The following is a 27,335-nucleotide window of genomic DNA, read 5'->3' on the forward strand; positions in this document are numbered from 1 at the left end:
ATAGGAGCATTTCAGAAGAATCTCTCAGCTGGAGCATTTTAACACACATCTGAACCGATTTCTTCCCCCCTAACTAATTCAGTCCTGGAAATCTATTTCTATAACAAAAAGTTCTGTCCCAGTAAGATGGGATCCTGAATCTTTTTTTAAGTGTGCCTTTTGTAATGTGTATTGCAAATGTTCCGTTTCTTTCCTAATGTTCTAGTTGAGTTTTAGTGATCATCAGTGCCAACCTCTGCAGATGGCACGGTAGGGAGACAAAGCCCTTTTATCAAAACTTGGTTCCTGTAGTTTCTGGCATTTCAGTTCAGTTTTCTGAAATAATTGGTATGTGAGCTGCTATTCTAAGCTTAGTGGTATGGCTGATGGATGATGATTTTAGAGCTAACCAGGTTGGAAAAGGGGAAGAACAGCCTCTTGGCATTTAGGCGAAAAAGGAAAGACTTAAGAATATAAATGCCGCCTGCTTTATATAGCAAGAGCCAGCTGTACATGCTTTCAAGTTTTCTCATATGTGACATGAAAATTATAGTGTTTTTGCATATAATGTAGTTCAAACGGGAGGCAAAATAGCACAGTTGGTAAGTTTCTTATATTAAGTGATAAGACTGATGTAACATAAAATCAGTGACACAATTATGATACTAGAATAAATTTGTCTTCAGAGTTATTGCAGAGGTCTTTCTAATCTTTAAACCCTTCTTAATAGTAGTTGGTGTGCTTCAAGGACTATATAAACCAATCACTACATTAAGGTTATTTTTAATGGCCCCTCTTAGTCTGATGGAAATAAGGGAGAAGGTTTCATGTCTTAGACATATCTAAAGGTTTTAGATATATCTGATTTTCTATTACTATATTACTATTTTTATTTTATTTTTAAAATTATTTTTCAAGACCTGACTTTTCCCAACACACCCATGTCATTTTGATTATCTTTTACATAGATCAATAATTATTGTTCCTGTTTTAATTTTTTAAATTTTGGACTTGGTAGTGTTGTTATTGTTATTTTTTGTTATCACATTCCATGAAGTACAGCCTTGCTTAAAGACTGTTCTGTTTAGCGACCATTCAAAGTTACACTAGTGCTGAAGAAAGTAACTTCATGACTGGTGCTTGCGCTTATGGCCATTGCAGCATGTGATCGAGATTCAGGCCTTCACAACTGGTAGGCATTTAAGACCATCAGTGACCCACAGTCATGTGATGTCCATTTGCATGTTTCATAGCTGGTTTCTAACAGTCAATGGAGAAGGTGCAGTAACATTGCAAGTCATGATCATATAATTCCTTGCTTAACAACCACATCACCTAGCAATAGAGTTGTCATTAAGCAACTACTACTTGTAGCTGTAGAAGATATAGGAAATAGCCTTGAAGGGCAGGAAGAAAAGCAATATTCAGACAATTGTGGCTAAAGTCCACTTCAAGAAACTAATTGGAGAAAAGCCCCTCCCTAGTTCATATGGAGATAAAGTGAGGGAGGGGGAAGCAAGATTTGCAAAATTCTGTCATTATAGATGTTCCATATAACTAGCTTTAGACATATATGGCATTGGTTTTTTAGTCTGGTCTACTTTATAGGACTAACAGTAACAGAGAATTGTAGACATGGTGTCAGGAAAGCTAAAAGCCACAGTGAACTGAGGTTGCAAAGAAAGCCAAAGAACAACAAATATGTTCAGTCTAACAGGAAGTTAAAAATACCAATATCCCAGATGGTTAATAAAGATGGCAAAATTAACGGAGAAAAGGAAGAAGTACTCAATTCTTCAATTGTTTCATCTTCTGCAACAAGAAATATGTTTCACTTGGCCCCCATGAAGAGCAGGATTGAAGTTTGAGCTTCCTATTACCTGACTTTATTTTTGCATTTAAACAAGTTCACATTGCTAGAATCGCATGAATTATATTCGATAGGAAATTAAAACAATTTGCTGATGTGTGTTTGAACATCTACTCATTATGTTCGAATAATTCTGTAGAATGCCTAATATGCCTGGTGACTAAAGGAGAGACAATGTCCATATCTTCAAAAAGCTGAAAAAAAGAATTTGGGAAAATGTAGGCCAATTTTACAAGTCAATTTGTGGAAAGTTTTTTAAAGCAAATTATTAAAAAAAGTCAGTGTGTAAACATCTTTAAAACAGTGTGATAATCACCAAACATTAATATGGATTTCTGAAGAATAAATCTTGCCAGATTAACTTTATCTAATTTTTCATTATCATCATCATCATCATGATGTACTGGCCATGTAGTGCTTTATCTTCCTATGCCTTCATGGTCTTTCTTGTAGGCCAGTTTGGTTTCTCCAGTAGTTAATAAGCCTTCCTGGCATACTCACTTTAGTGCATCTTCTTCATTGTCCTTCAGATATTCTTTCAAAGCCCTTTTTTCTTCCTCAATCATCTGATGTACTTGCAACATTCCATGCTCACCTATTTGCCTTCGTAGGTAGAGTCTGTCAATGTTGCTGCAAGGATGAAGGGTATGATTCATTGTCATTATTTTTCTGGTCTTCCTATCCATTGCTTTTAGTTCTCAGTGTGGATTCAGTGTATATCTAAAGCAAATAATAACAAGACCTGCCAATGGCTAAGAGCAAGAAAGTTGAAGAAAGTCCTAAGGGACTAATTCTGGCTGCACAAGACCAAGCCTTAAAAACAAATGCATACAAAGCCAGAATTGAGAAGACAGCAACGGACAATAAGTGCCGCCTATGCAAAGAAGCTGAAGAAACAGTGGACTACCTGGTAAGCTGCTGCAAGACAATCACACAGACTGACTACAAGCAGCGGCATGACAAAGTAGCAACAAGGGTCTATTGGAAGATCCGCAAGAAACATCATTTGCCTGCAAGCAAGAAGTGGTGGGACCATAGAAAATGAAGAAGTTAAATTGCTCTGAGACGTAGAATTCAAACAGATAGGCACCTGCCATATAACACCCCAGACTTAACAATTGTCAATAAGAAAGACAAACGAGTCTGGATAGTGGGTGTGGCAGTGCCTAGAGACAGCAGAATAGAAGAGAAAAGAACTGGAGACGATCACAAAATACAAAGACCTACAAATTGAAATAGAATGACTGTGGCAAAGGCAAGCAAAGGTAGTACCAATAGTAATAGGTGCCTGGGATGCATTCCCAAAACAATTGGAGCACCACTTGAACACCATTAAAACAAATTCGAACAAATTCGCCATCAGACAATTGCAGAAGGCAGCTTACTTGGAACAGCTTCCATCCTGTGACGATATCTGTAACACTACCGATATCATTGCAGGATAGAAGCTGTTCCAAGTAAAGATTTCACACATCAAACATCCACTTCTGCCTATCCCAAGTCCTTGGTAAGGACTTGATAGTTGACAAAAATGCCACTTGCATTGGTTGACTGTGTGATTAATAATAATAGTAGTAGAATTTCCTTGTTAGGCTGTAAAAATGCTATATAGGTTGGTTTTAGTAATGCATTTGACAAATTACCATAGGACAGTAACTCTGGAAATAGCTGGCAGTTTGTAAAAAGGATCTTAGTATTGTCATTGATCACGGAATTATCATCATTATGATAATTGTGAAAAAAATGGTTAAAAAAGAAAAAAGAAAATTTTGGAAGCCTCAATGAAAGCACTGCTTCTAAATCACAATCAGTAATAGTTCCAATTTAGCCAGTGGTGGGTTGCCCCCGGTTCTCACCGGTTCTATAGAACCGGTAGTAAAACCGGTGGGAGGCCCCACCCACTGACCCTGACATCATGAAAATGCTTCTGTGCATGCGCAGAAGAGCGCGCGCACGCGGCCCCATTACAAACCGATAGTAAAGGTAAGTAGAATCCACCCCTGAATTTAGCCTATATTGATTGAGCCTCACTTTTGAGACTTCAAAACAATTTATCATATATATCTTCGCAAAATTTAAAGTGGCTTCCCATTTTAAATTGAAGATGTTTAGCACAAGTACATCTATGATAAAACAGATCAACATAGCCTCAGAAAAAGTGTAACAGTGGTAATAAACAGTGGTAATAATTCAACAGTGGCCAATCATTAGCTCAAGAAAGAGAAAATATTTATGGACAAACTTGGCCACCCAAGTAAGCTTTCAATAAGAAATATTTTTTTGTCTGAGATTTCATATTTTTCCACGGAAATCATTCCATAATCCCTGTGTTACACTGGGAAGGCTTTATTTTTGCTAGACAGCCAAGAAACTTTAAGCAGCAACAATGCTTGCTAAAAATTTTGAACCAAGCTTGTGATTTAGGCAAGAACCGGCATTTTGAACTGACTCCAGAAACACAATATTGTAGATCCCCTAATATTGGATTAATCTGCTCAGAACATCCAGCTAGTTGTTGCTGCTAACTTAGCAGCAGTTTAAATTTCTAGAAGTTTTTCAAAGATAGGTCATGTAGCATTTTCAATAGCAATTGATTTTGGTATAAGTTAGACTTGCTTATAATAATAATTGTAATGCATACTTGCATTTTGTTTGGAACTTAGCAGTTGCTAGACTGGTTTATTGAATAAATGCATACTATAGTAGCTAGGTTTTCATCTCAAATTAAGGCAAAATGAAATAAATGGACTTGTAAAGTTATGGCAGAAAGTTATAAAGATAAAATTGTTCATGTATTGACATATCCATATATCAATATTCTAATACACATACTTATAGGCCATTGACTTATAGCATTAATGAAGCTATATCTGCGTGTTGTATGGAGACAACAATGATGTGTCTATTCAAAAACACAATGTAGGCTAAAATATAATCCTTCCTGGACTTAGAATTCCCTTTGCTTTACTACGAGCATTTTGTAAGTAAAAATAAATAAATAGAACATTCATGTTGATTTATAGACTGTATTAAAAGGTTTTCTTCACTTTTTACATTTTTTTATTTTTCTAAAATACACTCTGAGATAGGTCCTCTTAAATATGTTTCCAAATGCTCCAGGAATATACAAACAAATATATTTGAGGAATTTATTGCAATACTATGTTTAGGTTACCATGATTTTTCTGAATCCAAAAAGTATAAAAATACAATGGCAATAAAATTGTATTTGCTTTCTTTTACTTCAAGCTTGTTTTACTTATATGAGAAATGTTAGCATCAGTAAAGTAAACTGTAGACCTTCCATTAATTGTTATAGCAATAAGTATGATTCTGTTACTGAAAAGATTTGTAAACTATTTGGTATTTTAGATAATAGGCTGCTCTAAAGAGCACTTTTATTTCGTTGTGTTTAATGCTTGCACTCATTTTCAAAAACATTTTTCTTCCACAGAGACTCACAGCTAGTACAACATCCAGACAGCGAAGCAGGCTTTCTATAATGTCTCAGTACCTATGCACTGTTAAAAAAGGTTTCACAATTCCAGGTCAAGCTTTTGTTCCAAAGCCAGAGGTCAGTCTGTTCATTCTTTTTGCATTAAAATCAGTGTTTGAAGCTTCATTCAGCTATTCACAAAGCTATTAGCATGGAGACTCAGACATATTCTATTTTCACCAAATATTCATGAAGGTTGTTGGATTAGCTCCAAAAATACTAAAAAGTAAATGTAGTAATAAGAAGGCATTTATAATGGGGGGAGGGGATAAATTGTTAGTGAAGACAAGAGAGAAAGATTTAAAGGCAGTGTTCAAAAGGAAGGCAAATCAATAAAAGAGAAAAAGTAACAGGTGAGAAAATGTTAAGATAAATTCCAAGTACCCCAAAGATGTGTCAAAATTCTTAAGAGGTCTTGAGTAGTAGGAAGCCCTGTAGGGCTATCTCAAAGGAGCATCAAACTTAGTTAAATTATTTGTAGGATCTGTAGGAAATCACACATTAATGGCAACAATAAAGGTTGACATACCTCTGGGAAATCGCTATTTTGGTTTGGTGTATCACTTTGTGGAGACAAGATTTCCTTAGAGGTGACTGCGTCCTGATTTTGAGAATAACAACTCAAGTAAAATGTTACTCCAAAAAAAAATGTTGTCTAAGGTTTTCCCGAACCAGTTCCAAAACCCAGTCCTATTATATTCCCTCTAATATCCAAAATAGAGATAGTGATTATTTGTCTGTAATGTTATATATGTCTCCTCTTTATTGTTGCCTTATTGCAATTTAGAAATTGCTGATGATAATTGTGTTCCTGTTTTGCATAAGTCATAATTTGTTTATGCCGTGGTTTATTGAATAAATGCATACTATAGTAGCTAGGTTTTCATCTCAAATTAAGGCAAAATGAAATAAATGGACTCAATGGGAGTACCTTCCCAGAACTTGGAGCTGCCCTTAATAAGCATTCAGAAGCTACAGCTGGTGGACTAGGCACTTATGTATGTATTTCAGTATCTTCAGGTGAATCCACTGGTTTGGTGGCTGCATTGGTTGCTAGGCAGTTTCCAAGTATGAGTCTTGCTGCTGATTGTCACTGTTAAGGCCCAATGTAACTCAAGACTTGGTTATCTAAGGGTCTGCCCCAGTGGTGGTATTCAGCCGGTTCTATCCGGTTCGGGAGAACCGGTAGCAGCGGCTGCGGGACATCATCAGTCCCATATTTGATGCTCTGTGCATGCGCAGAAGGTGCACGCACTCACATTTGCGAACCGGTAGCGAAGGTAAGTGAATACCACCCCTGAACTGCCCATCCAACTAGTTCAAATAAAGTTAACTCCTTCCAGGTCCTATCTCTGCGAGATGGGCATCTGGTCTGCCCTCCAAAATGGGTATTTTTGGTAGTTACTCCTATTCTATGGAACTTCCTCCTTCCACAAATTTGGCCAGTATTGTTCCGTCTTGGTTTTAGGCGAAGTGTAAAGGCTTACCTATTCCTCTTTTCACAGGAGGAGGGTATGCTATGCTTGGAGGTGCAATTTGCAGGCACATAACTTGTATATCTCTTAGTTTCATTTTTTTACTTTGTCATTCTTTCTCTTGTCTGTCTATGAAATCTTGAAGAAATATTATATGTTGAATTGTTAGCATCCTAAAACCTTTGGGAAGAGATGGCATACAAATAAATAGCCTTGAAAGTGGCTAGTACCTTAAAAGTATACAGTACAAAAGTACTGTATACTTTTGGAATAAATTGGGCAGATATCAGAATTGTCAAATTCCTTGGCAACAATATGGAAATGGCCTGTCATTGCCTTATTTCAGGGTATTTCTTCAACCTTCTGCAGCTAATTTCCCAAATGTTTCCCAATTTTCCCAATATTAACAAGGTCTGGACCCACTATGGTGTTTAGATCGAGATTGGTTAAGTCCTGCAATCTTCTTGCTCAGTAGAGGATTAGAATAGCAGATGGCACTGAGCTGAATGGTGAGATGGCCTACTGATGTCTTGACAGTGTCTTTCATCATTGATGATGTTGAGTAGTCTGGTGAGAACTTTAACAACATCTGGGGGACCACAGATTCCTGATCCTATATTTGAATGTCTCTTGTAAGAAACATTCTGGCTTTCATGTGTTCCAAGCCAATGATTGATTGTTAACTTTCATCTGTAAGGCAGGAGAAAATGGAATAGACTAGGCCTGAAATTAATTATCCTGGTATATTGATTAGTGTTCTTCATTTGGGTTGGCAATGGATACCAATTTTTGCCAATTGCTTTTCTTAAGGAGATTACAGTGCTAGTGCCAAACTCCCCTTATGATTACTGATATAAAACCTCCCTTTTTACGATCTTGTAGTCCCTATAAGTACTATTATCTGTTCTGTTTTTTAATGCTCTTTTCATGTTAAATTGGTGGTGGTGATAATACACGGTATGTCTGCAGAGAGAGTACTCTTTTTTCTTAAGAACTGTTACTCTTCTCTATTTCTATGCAAGCAGTATTTATTTATTTTGTTTTGATCTTGCTTGTGTCTTTTTTCTTGGAATTTGTTTGATTTTGACAGAATACTTTAACTTTTTTTTGTCAGAGAATTAGATTGCATGGTATTATGGCAGTGCAAGCTTGCCAGCTGTGTTAAAATATTTGAACAGGGTTCTTAATAAGTTTTTTTTAAAACATGAGCAATGGTATTTCCAGAAATAAAATGGCTGGCACACAAAATATAACTAGATTATTAATCTATATTTGTTAAGATGCTTGCTATGAATTCCTAGTTTCCCAAATGCAGCATATTCATTTTTGAGCTGTTTGCAATCATTTTCATAAGAAAATGATTTCCTTATAGAAGAAAATGATGATATTCATTGGCTATCATGTACTGTGACGGGAGTGTTTTGTTCTATGAGAAAATTTCTTAATTTAAAAAACAAACCACCATGATTCTGGTTTTTGATAGGGGAAAAAAACTACGTCTCAGTTTTTATCATATTATGTATAATTTTAGAAACCTGTACACATCCTTTTATTTTTCTAACTAAAAATTCATGCTGTAATTCTTATGTAAGAAACAAAAAACTAATCTTTTGGTGGAGTGATTTAATGTTGCTGACATTAGAAAATATGAATTATAGAAATCTACAGGTATCTCAAAATGTATTTCAAGCTTTTGATCCAAACTTTACTCTTTATATTATGTTATATGCCAACATGTTCAAATTTAATCTCTCCTCTTGAATGGAAATGAGTAGTTACTTTGTGACCAATCTTCATTTTTGTAGATGGACACAAGAAAAAGATTCAAAGAAGCAAGACTAATGCTGACAAAATAATTATAAAATAATTTACTATTGCCTGCTAAATCTCTGAGTGGCAAATAGCCAAAATCTTTGGATTCTGATTAAAGATTGCTTTGTAAATAGTTTGCATAAAGTATAGGTAATAGCTAGATGACATACATCTTTAAATACTACTGAAGTATTTACTAATTACAACTGAAAGAGTTTACTTAATTATGTTTAGTTGTACGTTATTTAAGACTGGTAGAAATCAAGCTTGGGGAAAAAGATTTTAAAACAATGTCCTGAAAATATAAATAGGTACGTCTTGTAGTTCTGTTGTGTTTGACACTTAAAATTAATGGCAAAATATTTAAGTAGACATTTTCCAAAGAAAGCAGAATGAGTGCAGGTTATTGTGGGGCATGGAGTCTGAGGACAGCTAATCCTCAAATATGATGGGATAACTGTTATTCTTTCAAAGAAATCTGGAGATATACCATTTATCATACTCGTTGAAAACTGACATTGAGAAATGCAGCTAACATTTAAAAACAACACACACAAATCCCCAGTAAGGCAGAATCAGTTCAGCTGATTCTTATTCAAGAAAGTCTTATTCAAATAAGACACTTGGTGATGCTAAATGTGGCATGTGACAGATAGGAACTATTGTAACTGATTTATATTTATACCCCACCCCCCATTCTCAATATAATCCAGTTGCAAATCAGTCTCAGTAATAAATGCTTGGTTAGTTATTTTAAATTCTTAGCATCTTTTTCTTTTTTTAATAAATAAACACCTCCCCCAATGCAATTATAAGGCTTGCATCAACCGCATTGTTATAAAATCAAGACTACATAAACAACCTTGATAGAAAGGTCCACCACCATATTTACACATAGTCCTTCAGGCTGTAGCCTGTGTCCACTTGCCGAGCAGCTGGATGCAGGTTCTGCTGCTTGTTATGATAAATCCCTGCTCTCTGCTGTTTCTTAAAACAGGAAGTGCCAAAGATGGCACCTGCAGCAAGCAGAAGTCCAGCCGAAATAAATCCAACGTAAACTGCTCCTCCTGGTTCATGCTTACTGCTTTCTGGAATAGTTGGGTCCAGAAATTTTGAAATAATCTCTTTTGTGTACCAGGCTGTTGGTATCAAGCCAGATATTCCTGCCAAAATAAAGAAGACTCCACCGGCAACTGACGTGTGGGTTTTGGTCTCTCTGTCCCCTCCCAGGAGGGTGCACTTCATCCCCACTATGGCGATGCAGATCCCAAAAATGGAGAGGATGCAGGACAGAATCATGGTGGTCCTTGCTGCCTGGATGTAAACAGGGAGAGACAAGATTGAATATTTCAGCGTGCAGCTGAACATCCCGGTGCTGTACCATGTGCAGTCCATCCAGAGCCCTTGCATCTGAGTGATGGCCGTGATTATGTTTGAGCCCGTGTCTGCATTCACCTTCCAGTTGGGCAACAGGGTGGCTGTGATCGCGCCAAAAACACCAAACAAGGCTAGGACGAAAGCAAAAAACTGGAGAGCGGCCGATGCCATGATGAGATTTGCCGTCACCTTTTGTCTGCTTGTTTCTTTTCTGTTGCTGTAAACCTGTGTTACTGTCTGGTGGCTCCCCAGCCAAGGCTGTAATTGTCTGTATGTGATAGGAGGAGGAGGGGAGAGAGTGGCAAGGGCAAAGGCAGGAGAAATGAGCAAACAAGGGTGCTTGCATTTGAAATAACGGCTAACTGAATGGCTTGCTAAACGTGACCCTGCAGCAGATGAGAAGGCTACAAAAGGACTGAGCAGATGTACACCGGGCACTTGGAGAGGCGTGATTATAAATGAGTAGTGCGTGAGAGCAACTGAGCACAAGGAGGTGCTGATAATCAGCCACAGTGGCAGAAACTGCAAATGAAATGGTAAGATGTAAAAATGAGATATGTCCTGTGCCAAAAAAAAAAAAAAAAAATCAAGGAAAGACTTGTGCCCTTATTGGCCAGCTTAGAAGCTTCCAATCCGTTTTGTAATACAGTATGAGGAAGTTTTTAAAAAATGTAATTCTAGCCCTATAAGCAGTATTAGGTCTTGGATTTGAATTGAAATGTACATCGATATAGCTTCTCAATTTTTACAAGGAATATTCAGGCTGGAGTTCAAATAGTCTTTTCCTACTTCCATTATTTTAGTTTAGTAAATACTTCTGACATTTACAGAGACCTGTGTTTAATATTGCTCCTTTTCAGAAAATCAAGCTATTTTTGAGCACATTCAAGATTTAAAATGTTTTTTTTTCCCCTGTAACTTTAAACTAAATTCATCTTCATATTAAACATTTATGGTAAAGAAAAATTTATCTTAAAGACAAGCAAAATAGTTCCTGAAAACCTAAGACACATTCCATTCAAAATAGAATTGAAATGTTGGCAATATTAATCAGAATAGCCAACCATAGTGATTTTTAATATTTGTTAATTATTTTAGATATTCAGTTTTGTTGTATGCCTCCCATAGTCACTTGCTCGTGAGATGGACAGCACTATAAATTAGGTAAATATCTATAACTTCCTATTTATACTGTATATTTGAGATTTAAATGTGCTCTTGATTTATTTGATTGGGAAGTTGGGCACTTCTGCAAGAAAGGTGATCTCCTTAAATTCTTAAGGAGTCAACTGAGCATTGAACAAAAATGGATAAATATCATATTTTATATTGCCACCTTTCACACACATATATCAATGTACAATACTCCCAAAATGAAACTATCATTCAATCCTTCCTGATGTTAAAACCAATATTTCACTTAATGTGTATTTTCAACATATAAAATCTGTCCCTGCGACAGATTTTAATTAAACACTCTTATGAACAGCTTTGCTTCTTAAAGTTTTTCAAATATTTCCCATTAAATAAATATTAACAGTTCTACATTAGTTTCAATTTTATTTCAGTTCAGATATTATGGATTTTGAAAAATAAAAACTGGAAGTCCTGGCAATGGAATGATTCTTTTTGTACTTAATGCTAATAGGGTATCTGCCATTCCTCCATGATTATTTTTTTTCATATTGAACTTATCAATTTAATTAGCTTCACTGCTTTCCATGCCCTAATCTTATACTGGCTTTCTTAACTTATTGTCAGTGACTTATACTGAATGGTCATTAACAATGTTGTTGGAATTTTTTTTTCGTTTTAAATTCTCACATCACTTGTGTCCTATTTTCTGCCACAATGTGATAGATCCAGCTTCATCTCTTCATCAGCTGTGATAGCCCTGAATGGTACCACTTTTACCTCATGGTTTACTGTTGCTCAAGAGCGCTTAGTTTTTGCAGCTTTAAATATTAACAGCAGCATGATCTCAGAATTAAAGAGTAGCTTTTTTGAGTAAATGCCGACATCACACAAATGTATAAAAATATTAAAATCCCATGTTTTAACAATATTTAGATGCCATATAATGCAGATATCTAATAACAAGTTTCAGTACTTACTGATAAAGGAAAGGTTTAAGATGCTTCCATGGCAGCAGAAATTGTAAAAACACAACTTATTTTGAGTGTAAATGTCGCTGTTCCTCATCGAAAATTGCATTGGCTATTTTATTAACCAGAAGTCAGTCTCTGGTGCTCCGTATGCAGCAGTGCTTCCTGTTTCTTGTCTTAGTACCATCTACCAGAATATAAAGAGCTACTTTGTTTAATGAATCTGCATTGGAGAAAATACTTTGCTTAACAAAAGCAAAAGAGATTATCGAGAAAAGGCATGTAAAACCTTGGTTTTAAGCACATAACAATTTCCAGATCCTAAGGTGAATAATTGGCTTGGGGATTAGAACAAATATTTTAAATCGGGGGTGGGGGGGGGGGGTTGTCCCAATTTTATTTTTAGAAACTCTTTTCGCTACAGTATAGGAAAAAAATAACTATAGAATGAGCTTCACCATAAGTGAAAGGCAGAATTAAGGTCTTTTATATTGCCAAGCAGTCTCAGAACCCCAGGGTTACACAGCAAGATAGAAGTTCTTCTAAGTAATCATTGTGAGAAATATACATAAAGTAACATGCCAGTGGTGGGTTGCTACCGGTTCGCCCCAGATCGGGCGAACTGGTAACGGCGGCGGTAGGAAGCTCTGTCCACCTGCTCGGACACTTCTCCAAATGCGCGCAAGCAGCCACAAGCAAACTGGTAGCGACGGGTTTTGAAACCCGCACCTGATACATACATACATACATACATACATACATACATACGTGGCTGAGTTTCACATACCTGCTGCTTGTAGCCTGTTATCTTTTCTAGTTGTTTCTGTACAGTACCATAATTATTTGCCTTACTCTAAAGGTTAAGTGGGAAAAAGCGGTGCTTGCAGCTTATATGATAAATACAGAGCATAGCTGTAAAGGTTTTGACAAGTCAACAAGAAAAAGCTCTAAAGCAAAGAAATGTCAAGGGAAACCTGCTGATTATGCAATATGATAAATAGGAGCTTCCCTTATTGTCTGGACTTTTCTGTCTGGAAAAGGGAAATCACTGATTTGTGATCCAGTGGAGACAGTAAATCTGGTGCTCTCCAGGTGTTTTGGCTTACAAGTGTCATCGCTAAATTGACCAGAATTGAGGAGGCTGCTATTTGTTTCAAACATCTGATGGGCATGTGATTATTTCCCTGGTAACAAGTGACAGTAACATAGTGGTAATTGTGGTTTCATTAATCTTCAAGCAGTGGGGATTCAGGTTTGCCTTTGCATAAAGTCTCCATGTTGTTTTTGAAAACTACTATACATGATTTCTACAGTTCCTATTAGTCTGATTGCCTACAAATTCTGAACAAGCCAAATAGTTGTTGACATTGGCCTGTCTTGGGGTAGATCTTAGGGCAGGTTTAAGCCATAACATATTGACTGCTTGATAGAACTTTTCAAGCTCAGAGTAACTCTTAAGGATGAATTCCTGTCCTTCCCTAAGCAAAAAAATAAGGAGCAGCTCATCCTTGATATTGTCTTTGCATTGTTATAGCTCAGAGGTTTGATATGATTGGTAAGTTGGCAGTCCTAAGAGAATTGTCTGGAAACAGATCTAATTGAACCAGATGAGAATTAACTTGTACTTGGTTTTTTTTTTAAAAATCTATAATTTCATAGAATTGAAATATTTTGTGTTGTTTTTTTTATTAAGGTCACCCATCAGAATTCTGCACATTAACAAATTAAACAGCTTCTATTTCAAACAAAATACAAAGGTAAAAGTGTAACTCCATCACTGAGGTGATCGAAATATAATCAGGTTTATAGCCAGTATAGATCTTATTTAACTACTTCAACTGGCACTGGCAGCTTGGTCATTAATCAAAGCGGTCGCTAAGTGAAATTGCAACTGTATATTGTCAAGTCTGTGAAGATTTTTCATAGAATTGGTCATACCTTCTTTTTCATCACCATTGTAACTGTGAATGATTGCTAAATGAGGCAGTTCCTAATTGTAATAAAATTATATACAGACAGTATAACAAAGTTTTGCCACATTCAACATTGACATTCAGTGTCAAAGATCTCAAAGGAATAGCCATGCATAATATCAGAATTGCCTGGGTGTTTCACCTAATAAGGAGTTATGAAAAGGTCCTTGAATAAAAGGTGCAGTAAAACAACACATGGACTCTAGATTCATTGAGTCTTTCATCATAAGGACACAATCTTAGCTGCTGCAAGGACATTAAAACATGCTAAAGTTAGTACATTTCAAAGTTTGAACATAATTATTTCAATATCTTGTCATCTAAAGAAAGATGCTTGACTATTCAAAAATACATTCCTGAGCAGGACAGATTGATCCAATTGATCATCCAGGTCTCTTGCTTGCAGATTGAGAGCAGTTATCCCTTAGTCATACCCCATGATCAAAATAACTTATTTTAAGAACCAGTAATTGCATGAATATTCTTTTCCATGTTGATTCAAAATTGTTTACCATAATTAAGAAAGCTTACAGCTTCTGGGAGAAACAATTAAGTTTACCCAGTGGACTATAATATAGTTCTGTACAGCCATCTTCACCTTAATCAGATCAGCTTTCCTCCCTGGTACCACATTAGGTATTTAACTTCAAATAAATATTCCTAGGACTTAAGTATTTTGAGTTACAGTATTGAGATGGCTTGCTCTTCTATCTCTGATCCCCCTTTACATTCACCATGTTCCTGAGGAGGAATTGTGTATGTCAGAATTTCCCAGTTCCACAAGGATCCTGGTAAAAAGTTGAGAGGAAAAACTAAATAGCACATTTTTTCATTGTCTCTTATTTCAGAGGTAGATATCTGAAAAATATGTGACTGTTATCTAAATGTTGATAACAACATTCAAGCCAACACCAAGTAACAATATGCAGAGGATTAAAACTGGCAAATTAAAATCTCTACTCAATGCTAAAATCCCATTTCACTCAATCACCCTGGGGAGAGCTCTCCATACTCTTGGGTTCTATATTCCTGTGGTAAATTGTAAATTCATCTTCTGTCAGCTGTAATAACCATAATATTTAACCCAAAAACAGATAAAGATGAAAAATGTTTCAGTTTCTGTTTAACCTCATTAAACTCTAATATATAATGAAACTAGGGACTAATATAAGTTTAAAGCTAAAGGTAAGAGTGTAGTGGCTTTGATAATTAACTTATTATATTTATTCTTTCTCTGTGTATTATTATGAAGGAAACAATTCCTGCCCCAGGAAGTTATTAATTTTAAACTATCAGTCCTAATGGGGAGGATAAAAAGGAGAAGCTGAGAAGCAGAAACCAGTGATGGCTTCTATTAGTAAACTCAATGGGGAAGCAATACACACACACACACACACACACACGTTTTAATCCTATGCTGCACCTCCAAAATGTGGTTTAGAACCATGGAGCCTTCCAGAACATTTTTGGGAAGTACGGATTCTCCAGGGAAAGACAAAAGTTAAGTCCAACTGTTTAAACGGGCTTCTACTTGGAAAGGGTTGGCTCCATCTTACAGATTTGTATTTCTTTAAGGATGAGGATTACAACAATGTAGAGCAGAGGTCTCCAACCTTGGCAACTTTAAGCCTGGCGGACTTCAACTCCCAGAATTCCCTAGCCAGCTGACTGAGGAATTCTGGGAGTTGAAGTCCACCAGGCTTAAAGTTGCCAAGGTTGGAGACCCCTGATGTAGGGATCAGCTTCATGTAAAAAGTGGGCAGGATGGAGGTAAAATGAAGTAACAAAGCCGGTAATGGGTCTGTAGGAACATAGGGCTTGGGAAACACTGAAGAATTTGAAGTGGTTAATACAATACAACTATCATATTATTCTTTCAGTTTTTTATATAAAAAAAACATGAACGTGTGTGTATAATTTTTTTAATCTAGAAAACAAAGTTCCTACATAACAGACACACAGTTTTTGTCTTTTTTTTATGTGTGTGTGTTTTTGCAGGTAGCTCAGTGCAACTTGGATAATTTTCTGTAGATAATTGCCTACAAGTTTGACTATTACGCTTTCCTCTTACGTTCAGCTGCTTATTTCAAAAGAATTTGTAAGCCCTTAAATTTGTATTTAAAACTTCTTCTAACTAGCAATTGAAGGAAATTCACCAGTGCTGAGAAGCAGTTAACAATTGATTTCCAAAAGTGATTGGTATGTGATCCTAGTGTCCGTTTGAAGGCACTTTGGTTTGAGCAAAAAGGTGGCTATTGCCGCCTCTCCCAGAGCTCTCAGTCCACTGGAGACCTTCTTCTTGCAAGGAACGGCTGTCTGGAGTATTTTTTAAGCAATGTCATGTCCTCTTCTTATTTGCAGAGGAATTACAGAGTCTGCTCTTCATTCTGCTGCGTCATCTGCCGTGATTGATTCCTTTTAACGGACCTATTTTCAGTTTTCCATTTCTTCTTTGAAAGTCCCTTCTTAAGATTTTTTTTTTTTTTTGGTAACGTTACAAAATTCAGACTTAATTATTTATTTTACATGCATATGCAGCGCCTAACAAAAATCAGGGTTTTATTTGCATTAATTTTTAAAAGTTGACAGAAGGTACAAGATTTTTTTCTCAAGTAGGTGAACCTTGATTTTGTGTTTGCAGTAAACATTTATTCTCTGCTAAAACTATTTGCAAAATAAAATGCTAAAAGCTACTATGATTATCAAAAATCAGTGTATTGAAATGGAGCTTGTTAATTTACATAACTAAAAAATAGGATATAATGTCAGTAATTTCAAAGCAACCAATTACAAGTGAACAGTAATTTCCTATATTGGTTTCCATAGTAACATTGCAGCTTGCCTAGTGTTCTGAGAACCCAGACTCCGTCATGGAGTAAACAGTAAACTGTGTTGCATTTCCACAGGATGAAAAAAATGCAGGTCTTCTTTGAGGATGCCATACTTTATTTCAGCCTATTTTTATTTTCATGTAAACATGCAGTGTGACTATCAGGGGGGAAAATCCACTAATTCATAATTCTACTTGGAATTTTCAATCATGCAAAAGAAAATTGAATGAGAAACAGGATTCCCTTTTCCCATAATACAGAGAGATTCTTCTAGCTCTAGAAGAGTTTACTGTATAATAGGGCTACAAGATCTGGGCAACAAAAATCTATAAACATTAGATGACAGCAAAGGGATACATCAAATTATATAATTTATAGGTTAATTGGACTTTTGCATCAGAGATTTAGAAATTGCAATTTAGAAGAATTGATGGCAAAAGTTAATTCATTTTAATAGTATTTTTATAATGTGTTTCAGTTATCTGTTCCTATTTCCCTGAAAGCATATTTTATTTTATGTTATGAAACAGCAGGAGGCCCACATTGTGAACTTGGAAGCTGTAGATTTATTGGTCAATAGAATTGCAACTCCTCCTTTAAATGACGTTTATGTATATAAGTTTATAATAAATATATCTCCTTACTGCTGTAAATGTAAGAATAATATTAATATATCTTAATCTCAGGTAGATGTGACACTTGTCCATTTTACACCACTAGTGGAACCAAAAATAAAACAGCCATTTAAGCTGGTGGAAAAAGTTGTTCAAAGTATTTTCCAGTACAGAAGAAAATTCTGTCATCATGGTGCAAGGTAAGAAAATGAGTTGACATATAAAGATTTGTTTTCAAGAACTGCAGTGGGGCGGGGGGGGGGGGGTGGCTCACACATGTATATGTGGTTCCTTAGAGGAATTTTCTCATTTGTATTGCACTCTTATTTCTCTTCATATCTGTAATCCTTGAACACAGTTGTAATATATTTACCTGCTCAGGTGGATTTTTACAGTACAGGTAGCTCTTGACTAACAACAGTTTGATGAATATTCAAAGTTACAATGACACTGAAAAAAAGTGATTTATGAACATGCTTCACACTTAGGACCATTGTAACATCCCCATGGACACATGATCAAAATTTAGACCCTTGGCAACTGGCGTGTATTTATGATGGTTACAGTGTCCTGGGCTCACCTTTTATGAGCTTCTGACAAGCAAAGTTTGTGGGGAAGCCAGATTCACTTAAATATCTGTTATTAGGTTAACAACTGCAGTGATTCATTGTGGCAAGTAAGGCATAAAAAGGAGCAAAATTCACTTAACAGCTATCTAGCTTAGCAACAGCAATTTTGGATTCAACTGTGGTCATAAGTCGAGGACTACCTATATATTGACTGAATGCAGATAGTGAAGAATTACCTGATATATTCTGGCACTTGAAAATAGATGCTGAAAAACATTGACGCAATGCAAACATACATGACTAAATTAAATCTGTTACTGTCTACTTTGTTCATAGTCATAGAATGGAAGACGTTACCAAAAAAATGCCAAGGTCTTACTTATATTGCCTTAGTTCCTTTTCAATGAGGGCCAAGTCTTCTCAGTAACATGCTGGTGCATAAAATCTGATATGTGTTGCCTTTTCCATATATATTGAGAAGTCGGGTACAATCCTCAGCAAACCATTGGAAACACAAAGTAAAAAAAAAAACCTGCCTTACTAGAGACAAGAGAACAATGTTATGATATTTATGTCACAAACCTCATTCAGTTATATGTGTCCTTCTCTGAAATAGTTGCTTCTTAGTTCTTTATAGTCAGGAAGGAATCTGTTTTTTGTTAAATCAGAAATTTGATATTTATTATTTAGCCTATGGCATACCATACATGGACTTATAATATGTATTAACACTTTGCCTAGTTTTGAAAAACACACTAGAATATGAATATTAAAAAGCTCTGTATTCAGATTCCAATGTCTAGGCAATCTAACCTAGAAATTTGATTTTAAAAAATGATCAAATAAATTTGATAAAAGGCAGGGCAGAGCAAGATTGCTGATGGCATCTGCCTCTGAAGACATCACTTATTTCTCTTAGTTGTGCAACAGGTTACTTGAACGTTTGAGCAAGAGGGTACCTGTTCTTTTCACCCATTTGCAGTAACCTAGTGAAAGGCATGCTGTGTGCTTCTGTCTTCAGAGTACCACTGCATCGTTACTTTTGCTATTAGTCGTAACAAAAGCATTCCCAGAATCCAATTGTTTCAGCAGAATGACAAAGCATTGCAAAGCAACTTCACCCTTTAGGTAGATGAGATCACAATACACATGCAAAGGGGACACAGCTTATGTTGCAGTGCACGTTATCATTTTCCCCAGCATTGCCTGTTCTGCAGATGCCTCCCGAGTCATAATGCGGCTGTGGAAGATAGTATTATCTGAACTGAGAAATCTGAAGTAAAATCAATGGATGCTCCTTATTGATTACCAATATTGTTTTCTTTCAGGATTTTATTTCCAGAAGATGACCGCCTTGAAAAAACCAAACGGTTGCTCATGGAGGCAGATGTTGACCCAACTCTATATCCAACTAAACTGTCCTTATTTCAGTTTAAAAACCTTTGTAATGCCTACAGGAAAATGTGTGATGAAGATCCAGATCTTTTTGCATATAACTACAGAGAGGAACTGAAAAAGAAAAAGGAAGCCAACTTCAAATGGACTGACAAAGATTACTTTTTTTCCCCCTAGAATTACGCAACCACAAAGTCTAATGGGTTTTTGGATTGGACTGAAATAAATTTGACATTTCAATATATTCTTCAATATTACGTGAAATTTATAAATGAGAATAAGGATCATTTTTCTTAAAACTCAAGTGATACTACTTTGTTTATCTTCTAAGTGCAATCAAGTCCCAAGACGAGATGTAAAATAACTGAAAAGTAACCAACCCCCCCCAAAGAAAACACCCAGAAAACTTCCTATTTCAATTAACATTTTACTGTACAAGCTTATAGAGAAAATAAAAATACCATAAGATTACAGTACAAGCTTTTTATATGTACAAACATATATAAACATATATAAAAATCAAATATAAACAACCATATACATTTTAGTACAACGTACAGAGGACTTTGTTACTCTGTATTGAAATAATTTAACTTTAAATAAAGCAAAAACTAACATGCTCTTAAATGCTCAATGAAAACTAATTGGACTCAGGTCAAAAAATGAACATCTCACCTCCCCATGTTTTCAAAAACGTTTAAATGTTACCCAATACTGAAAGGGGAAAAGATTAGTTTACAGAATTTGCAAATTCAAGGTAAACTTTTTTGTTTTGGAATAAATTAAAATAACTTAAGCCTTTACAACTACTTTTATGGAAAAATCCAGTAGTGCATTAAACTGAAGAGTAAGTAGTTTCATCAAAATGCAAATCAAAATAGCTAAGACTTTCCATGTCTGTCTTCTGATTCATAAAAGCAATCCTCATTAACCACTGATGTCAAACTTTGCACACTAAATTCCCTTTCTAAAATTGAATTCAGGTCAAAACCCGGAGACTCAGGCTGATTGTCAAGTGACAGATGCTGTTCTTGCATTGCCCGCAATGTTCCTTTGTCACGTCTTGTGCTGTTCACTTTTCGTTTAATAGGGCAAAAGTGAGCGCGAACTAGTTTAGGCTGTTCTTCTGCTCTCTGCCCACCTCTGTTCTCTATCTCAGGAGGATACTCCGTCTCCACATCATCGTTCTGAATCTCCGAAATCTGCAACCGCTGGAACTGGATTTCTATGTCTTTTGTGGGATTGCTTTTTTTCAGAAGTTGCTGGAAATTATCTTCCTCATCACTTAGAATATCCGATTCCTTTACAGGACTATTTGAAAAATCGGATGCACAGCTCTGCAAACTCTTCATGGGAGATGAGTTTTTAGATTCCAGGATACTGTCAGTAGTTTGGCAGCTGCTACTTGGTGTACTGCTGCTCAGACTGCATTCATCAGAATCCGGTTCATTTCCTTTTCTTGTACTGCTGTTCCAATCATTACTGGGAGAATTCTTCAGTAATTTCAGTGATCTGGAAGAAGCTGCCAATGTAAAAATACATCCATCAAGTTTCTGTACTCAACAACTGTGGTAACCATTTAAACATTATGATTGATGCAATTAAGTGCTATAGAAGAGAGAGAGACTGCAGAAAATAAACATTGAGAATCTGGACAGCAGAGGGCAGGCAATCTTTCAAGACCAGCATATTTGGCATAAGAAAAAACACGATTGCCTACTGATATTTGGGTATTTAGTGAGAACGAATATGGTTTCTCTTTCTGTTCCTAGGCCCCCTATGATGCTTTTCACCAGCTTAGTCTTGGCTTTTTCTAGTTGGGTGAACTCTTTTCCAGAATAGGTCCCAGATTACAACTTCCTAGCATTGTTGTTATTGCAGACTATAGAAGGGTCCTAGGGAAGTGTTTACTTTGTAGCATGACACAAACCTTCCATTTATTGCTTTTCAATTCAAATGATAGAAAAAAAATCAAGTCAAGTGAGATGAAAGGCATAGCCTGGAAAGTGCCTAGAAAGCATCCATGAGCACCATATTGTTTCTGTCATCTTAAAGGGCTTTACTGTCACTGAAAAAAACTCTGGTCTTTGAAGAAGAGCATGAACATTAATGGAACTCCTGAAGTCACCTAAAGTTTCCGAGTCATCGTTGTACAGTTGCTAAAGGAGAAATTTGAGCTAGGCAGTGCATAGTCAAAGCAGGTAATGGGATAATTTTAATGATTTTTAAAACCACAAAATCCATCCTTTACTTTGAATGTTTACCTTTTCAGCTAGAATATTTGCCCCATTATAGGAAGTCCTCACAGAACACCCAATTGGACTGGCAGTTCCATTACTAAGCAATGCAGGTAAAGTGAAATGTTACATAACTTCACAGGCTTACATTATAAGTGTTGTATGTGGTCATTAAGCGAATCATTAAACACAATATCACATGACTAATTTGCTACTTCCAAGGGGCTTCCCCATTGACTTTGCCTGTCAGAATTTGGATATGAAGGTCACTAAGGGTGATCACATGATCATGGTAAGCTGCAACCGTTGTAAATGCACTTTGGTTGCCAGGCACTCAAACTGCAATTAGTTATGGGACCTCAGGTATGTGGCGATTGCCACAACTTTGAAAACTGGGCATAAGTGTTTCTCAGCACCTTAATTTTAAATGGTTGCTGAACAAGCGGTTGGTAAACAAGGACTGCCTATACATTTGTTGATATTTCCCATTGTTACAGATAGAGCAGTTATAAAGGAGTATTGAACTAGCATAACTGGTTCTGGTACTGTAATCTGTAAAGATTTCAGCTGGCTTGTAAATATGTCTTCCTTAAATTATTTCAAGATGGAAAACACACATTTCTTTATTATACTAGGTTAAAAATTGTTTCCTGTTAATTAATTAATTTGAAGCCATTGGCCCATTTGGAATGTTAAATCTACATTATGGCCAATTTCTCAGAACTGTTACCATAGTAAATATGACAAGCAAAAAAATATCGCTCTGTTGAATTCTAAGTATTTTGGAAGACATTCTATGGAATAGACAGATCTTGTTTTGCTTCTCCAATACTTTCAATGGAATACAACTAACATATGTTGAATTGATCATGAGTAATATTATTGCCACAGACTAGTACACAAAGATGTTGACATACATATTAAGAAAATATTTTCTTACCCAATTTTGCTGAAACGGGAATTCGATTCTTATGCAGTATGAGGCGATTTTTATATGCTTTCTCAAAGGGCAAGTCACATTTTATTTGACGCCTGAAGTTTTCTCTTAGAATTGAACGAATCACTTTGACTATGTTAGTCTTGCTTTCACAGTCACTATAGTTGTGGGGGAAAAACAGTAAGTCAATGCAAAAATGTCTAATAGATTTTTTTCCAATTCAAAACATTAAGATTAGCTATCAGGGCCTGGTTCTCTTTGTATATACTGCTTCTTTTGTTGCCCAAAGCAACATTTCTTCTCAGTAACAAAAGGGCATCTGGCTCAGGTTAGTCTTTTGCATATCCCCCAAATCAGCACTTCTGTTTGGTTCACTTTTGAGAACTCTCTGAATAGCATCATAAGATTCTTTCATTTGACTTTGACCAAACAGGAGAGATATATATGGGACTCTTACGTGAATAAACAAATAGTATAGTATTTACATAGATTAGTTTATTAATATTAATTTATGATATTGTTTAAAAAGGAGGAGAAAGTAGAAATAATCCACTTAGAAATTAGGAATCAATTTTGGTTCCACCTGCTGCACAACTGAAAGGTTGTTTCAGGTCTTCCTTCTAATTCCGACTTTGTATGAATCAGTTCCCAAATACTGCTGTTTTCTGTTCCTGTGGGTAGAAAGACACTTTATTACAAACTTTAATGATACCTACAAAACTCTAGCCAAAGAATTTCACGTATGAGAATATAATTAGGGCTTCAAGTTCATCCAAGAGATCGTATCAATGGTTTTTTCTTGCAACAAGGATTTTGCTGAAGTTACTGGGGTTTTTTTTGTCTTCCAAAATTCAAACCGTGAACAAAACTGAGATCTGGCTTTTCTGCTAAGTACAAGTAGTCCTGTGTTGCAACCATTTGTTCAGCAAATATTCAGAGTTAAAGGGGCATTGAATGAAGGGACTTGCAACTAGTCCTCAAAATTGCCAAGCACCCGGATCACAATCACATGACCAGAGGGCTGCTGGAACAGCCAGAAATTTTGAGGATTGTTGGTAAGTACCACTTGTTAAGCATCATCATAACTTAAAACAGTTGCTGAATTAGTAGTTGTTAATGGAGAACTACCTGCACAGGTCATTCTTAAATTTTGGTTTCTTCTTAAGCTTAGTTAATTTAGTTAATTTTTCTTAAATTTAGAAGCATAAACATCTGTGCGTGCATGCAGTGAAGCACTGTATATTGTGGTGTTTACAATTTAGTCTGTGATTAATTTATAATTGATCAAAGGCAAGAATGAAAAATACTTTATACAAGTTTTAGCATTTCAACTGCTATATTATTTGTTACTAGAAACAATTCATACTTCAAAGCATTGTTTTGACATTGTTTTAGGGAGTTCTTTTCAATAATCGTTTTGTCTACCTCAGGGCTGTCAAACTTGCGACCCGCGGGCCGAATGCATCACGCATTGGCCACACCCATGCCCTTTATTGAAGGGGAAAGAAGTCACGATATGTCATGTGACACCATGAGTTTGACACCCTTGGCCTCATTGGTGCATTGGTGATTCACAGAAACACATTTAGTGATTGATCAGAAAAAACAAGGAGGATTGTTATTTGGTTTAAAGAAAACTTTCCTGTAAAGTAAAGCCATCTTTTCTTCTCCTTGTGTCCTTTTTGGAACTCTGACTAAGATTCTTTTTTTGTTGATAAGACTTTCTTGAGTCGAATTCTACTCACAGGATTCATGATAACGAAAATTAGGATGTAATGGCTCTCAGCAATCCCTTCCTTTTTCCCTCTACTGCTGCCTTTCTTGGTGTTTCCAAAAATCACCCAACCTTGTAAAAGGTAGCATGGGCATGGGAAACTAGCAGGAAAGAGGGGCAATCAGCAAAGATTGCCTTTTCTGTTCCATTTGTCAGAAGTATTTCATCATGGACCAAAGGTACCTTACAGTGGAAAAGGCTTTTAGATAAGCAGAGGAAGTAAGAATAGGCTTACTGCCTAATGTACAAAAGTATTAAAAGTGCTTAAAACTAGAGTGAATTCTTTCTGTAAATTCTTTGACATTTAAAACTGTATCCAATTAGCCTGCTTGATACACTGAATTTTTCATCAGTACAATATTTATTTATGAAGGAAGCAATGAAAGCTTTAATAGAATATATTCACGGTTGGCAAACTTTCCAAATGATAAAAATAGAGACTATTTAAACATTATATTTTTGGTAAAATCAAGTCACCTGCTGTATTACCCAGTCGAACCTGAAGAGCAGATAAAGGAATCAGCCAACGAAATTTAAACAAATCCAGATCATTCTGATTATTACGGACATTACCTGCCTATTTAAAAGAAGGACAAAAAGAGAGGACAATTAAAAATATTATCCCCAAAGCTGTTTGTTATTCAATCTAAGAATTTTGCTTTTCACTCCTATCTTTTAAAAGTGTGGTCATAATATAAGAGAGGGAACTTGCCCGATTTATGCTACTCAATTACGAAGAGAAGAGAAGAGAAGAGAAGAGAAGAGAAGAGAAGAGAAGAGAAGAGAAGAGAAGAGAAGAGAAGAGAAGAGAAGAGAAGAGAAGAGAATTCTTTATTCGCCAAGTGTGACAAGGAATTTGTCTTAGGTGTATATGCTCTCAGTGTACATAAGGAGAATAAAATACATTAATCGTGAATAAAAAGATACAACACTTAGTGATAATCGTACTAGGAAACAAATAAAAAACAATATAAGTTGAAAGATACAAGCAACATGGTTATAGTAATAAATGGGAAGAGAAAGAATAAGGAAGAGAAGAATAATAGTAATACAGTCTTAGTAAATTATTTGACAAGTGTGGGAATTAGTTGTTAAGCAGAGTGATGGCATTTGGAGAAAAACAGTCTGTGTCTAGTTGTTCTGGTGTGCAGTGCCCTATAGCGTTGTTTTGAGAGTAGAAGTTGAAACAATTTATGTCTAGGATGTGAGGGGTCTGTAAATAAGAGCATAGCTTATGTGTGTTTTTGCAAACTTGTTTCATATTCAGCTGGAATAATCATTTTAAATCAACATCTAAGGCTTTTAAAGATACATACCGGTACACGATTCCTTTATTTTTAGCAAATTACTTCTTCTGATAATCGATGTCTAGAGTATTTATATCCCTAAAATATGTGCTTTTTATTCAATAACTCTAAATTCCAACTGTATACTTACATACCACTCATGATTTATTAGTAATCTAAATACTTACCAATTTCTTTTTCAATTTGCAGTTCTCTTTATACACTAAGATGACTGCCCGTTTGAAAACTAAGAAAGAGAAGATAGCTTTTATTGGTATACTGCCATATTTTTCAGTACATGCTAAATTACTTTTTAAAATTCAGCAGAAACTGACACTGTGCATTACAAATGCCACTTTGATAAGTGCTTCACTGTTCGGTCAAGGTCTTGGACCAAATTCCTGAGCCTGCCAGTAATTTCCTGAGAATATTATCACATATGCTTCAAGATGAATGTCAAAATAGGATACAAACTCTGAATAGGATTATGCAAATACAGTATAGATTAAAATAAAATATTAAAATCAGGTTCAACAGTAAGAAATATGCATGTATAAGAAACATTGGGGGGGGGGTTCCTGTAATATTAAAAACAGTGAGATAGCATACAAACATGCTTGTTTAAATACACAACAATAATTTGCCATATGCACAACTATATTTAACATATATCGCATATAGTAAGTAACATTCAATTGCACAAGATCAACAGGAGGCTTAATAACTGCTAAGAAAAGCTACATGACATTCATTCTAATGTTTGGAATTTGCTTTCCACATGAAATTGCTAAAAGCATCGATCTTGGTACCTTCCAAATACTATAGTCTATGAGTTGCCATCACAGTGCAACATCACCAAGTGCTGCTGAATAAGTGATGAGAAAAAATGCAAAGATCAGTTAATGAGAAGGATTCTTTCACTCAGCAAAAGTGTCAGTTGATTTCCACTGTTGCTATGAAGCATTGGTCTGAAGTGGCCCGAGGAAATATTGAGAAATAGCATCCTAAAAGGCTCTGGATGTCCTACAAAGCCACGGAAAGTACAGTCCTAGTTTGGTATGATAGTTCAGTTACAGCACTAGATGGAGGGAGACCACAAATTCTAGTTCTCCCTTAGGCATGAAATGGAACAAGAGAGGAAGACCTCTTGCCCTCCAACTCTGCTCTGAGAGATCTTGTAACACTCCTAAAACAGATTTGATACAAAGAAGTACATGAAAGAGAGGAAAATTCACGTGAGTGAATAGATCCGTTTGCTTATCCTTGGATTTTATCTTATATGTAACATCTACATAGCCTTGTTTCTTGAAATGATTAACTGGGTTGCTCAAAGGATAACATTTTGAGAATATCCAAAAAGAAATAACACATTGCCAGGGTATTAATTTTGACTCCAAGCAGTTCCTATCACAGACAGAATTAACTATGTCCATCCAGGTAGCCCTACAGTTGGAATACCTAAACCCAGCAATTAATCCATTTTGCATACCTAATGATCACCCCAGGGATGCCCTTTCCGTGATGTCCCACTGCCTGGAAGCGGTGCGGGTTTGGATGGGGAGGAACAGACTCAGACTCAACCCTTCCAAGACTGAGTGGCTGTGG

At 36.0% G+C, this 27,335-nt stretch overlaps 3 protein-coding genes across 3 annotated transcripts in view; 1 reads left to right on the top strand and 2 right to left on the bottom strand.

Moving 5' to 3' along the window:
• The window catches only part of TFB1M (transcription factor B1, mitochondrial), a 30,286-nt gene extending 10,317 nt beyond the window's left edge, over window positions 1–19,969 (top strand). Inside the window, exons 5-7 of the mRNA XM_070932637.1 lie at window positions 5,304–5,423; window positions 17,605–17,732; window positions 19,430–19,969. Of these exons, the coding sequence (XP_070788738.1) occupies window positions 5,304–5,423; window positions 17,605–17,732; window positions 19,430–19,673 (492 nt within the window). The 3' untranslated portion in view covers window positions 19,674–19,969. The remainder of the gene's footprint in view (window positions 1–5,303; window positions 5,424–17,604; window positions 17,733–19,429) is intronic.
• On the bottom strand, window positions 9,520–10,180 carry CLDN20 (claudin 20). The gene has a single exon (XM_070932638.1). It carries the CDS (start codon window positions 10,178–10,180, stop codon window positions 9,521–9,523), a length of 660 nt encoding a protein of 219 aa, XP_070788739.1. The 3' UTR covers window position 9,520.
• A 63-nt stretch (window positions 19,970–20,032) lies between the features above and the next one.
• Window positions 20,033–27,335, bottom strand: part of TIAM2 (TIAM Rac1 associated GEF 2) — an 88,714-nt gene continuing 81,411 nt past the window's right edge. Inside the window, exons 22-26 of the mRNA XM_070932636.1 lie at window positions 25,919–25,977; window positions 24,922–25,021; window positions 23,254–23,341; window positions 22,674–22,828; window positions 20,033–21,018 (exon numbers count right to left, since the gene is read on the bottom strand). Of these exons, the coding sequence (XP_070788737.1) occupies window positions 20,378–21,018; window positions 22,674–22,828; window positions 23,254–23,341; window positions 24,922–25,021; window positions 25,919–25,977 (1,043 nt within the window). The 3' untranslated portion in view covers window positions 20,033–20,377. The remainder of the gene's footprint in view (window positions 21,019–22,673; window positions 22,829–23,253; window positions 23,342–24,921; window positions 25,022–25,918; window positions 25,978–27,335) is intronic.

The sequence above is a fragment of the Pituophis catenifer genome, unplaced genomic scaffold (assembly GCF_029215685.1).
Source record: "Pituophis catenifer annectens isolate HBS135680 unplaced genomic scaffold, rPitCat1.0.hap2 SCAF_1, whole genome shotgun sequence".
In the NCBI taxonomy this organism is placed as follows: domain Eukaryota; kingdom Metazoa; phylum Chordata; class Lepidosauria; order Squamata; family Colubridae; genus Pituophis; species Pituophis catenifer.

Coding starts and splice junctions, on each gene's coding strand:
- CLDN20 (XM_070932638.1), bottom strand. CDS start 10,180: ATGGCATCGGCCGCTCTCCAGTTTTTTGCTTTCGTCCTAGCCTTGTTT.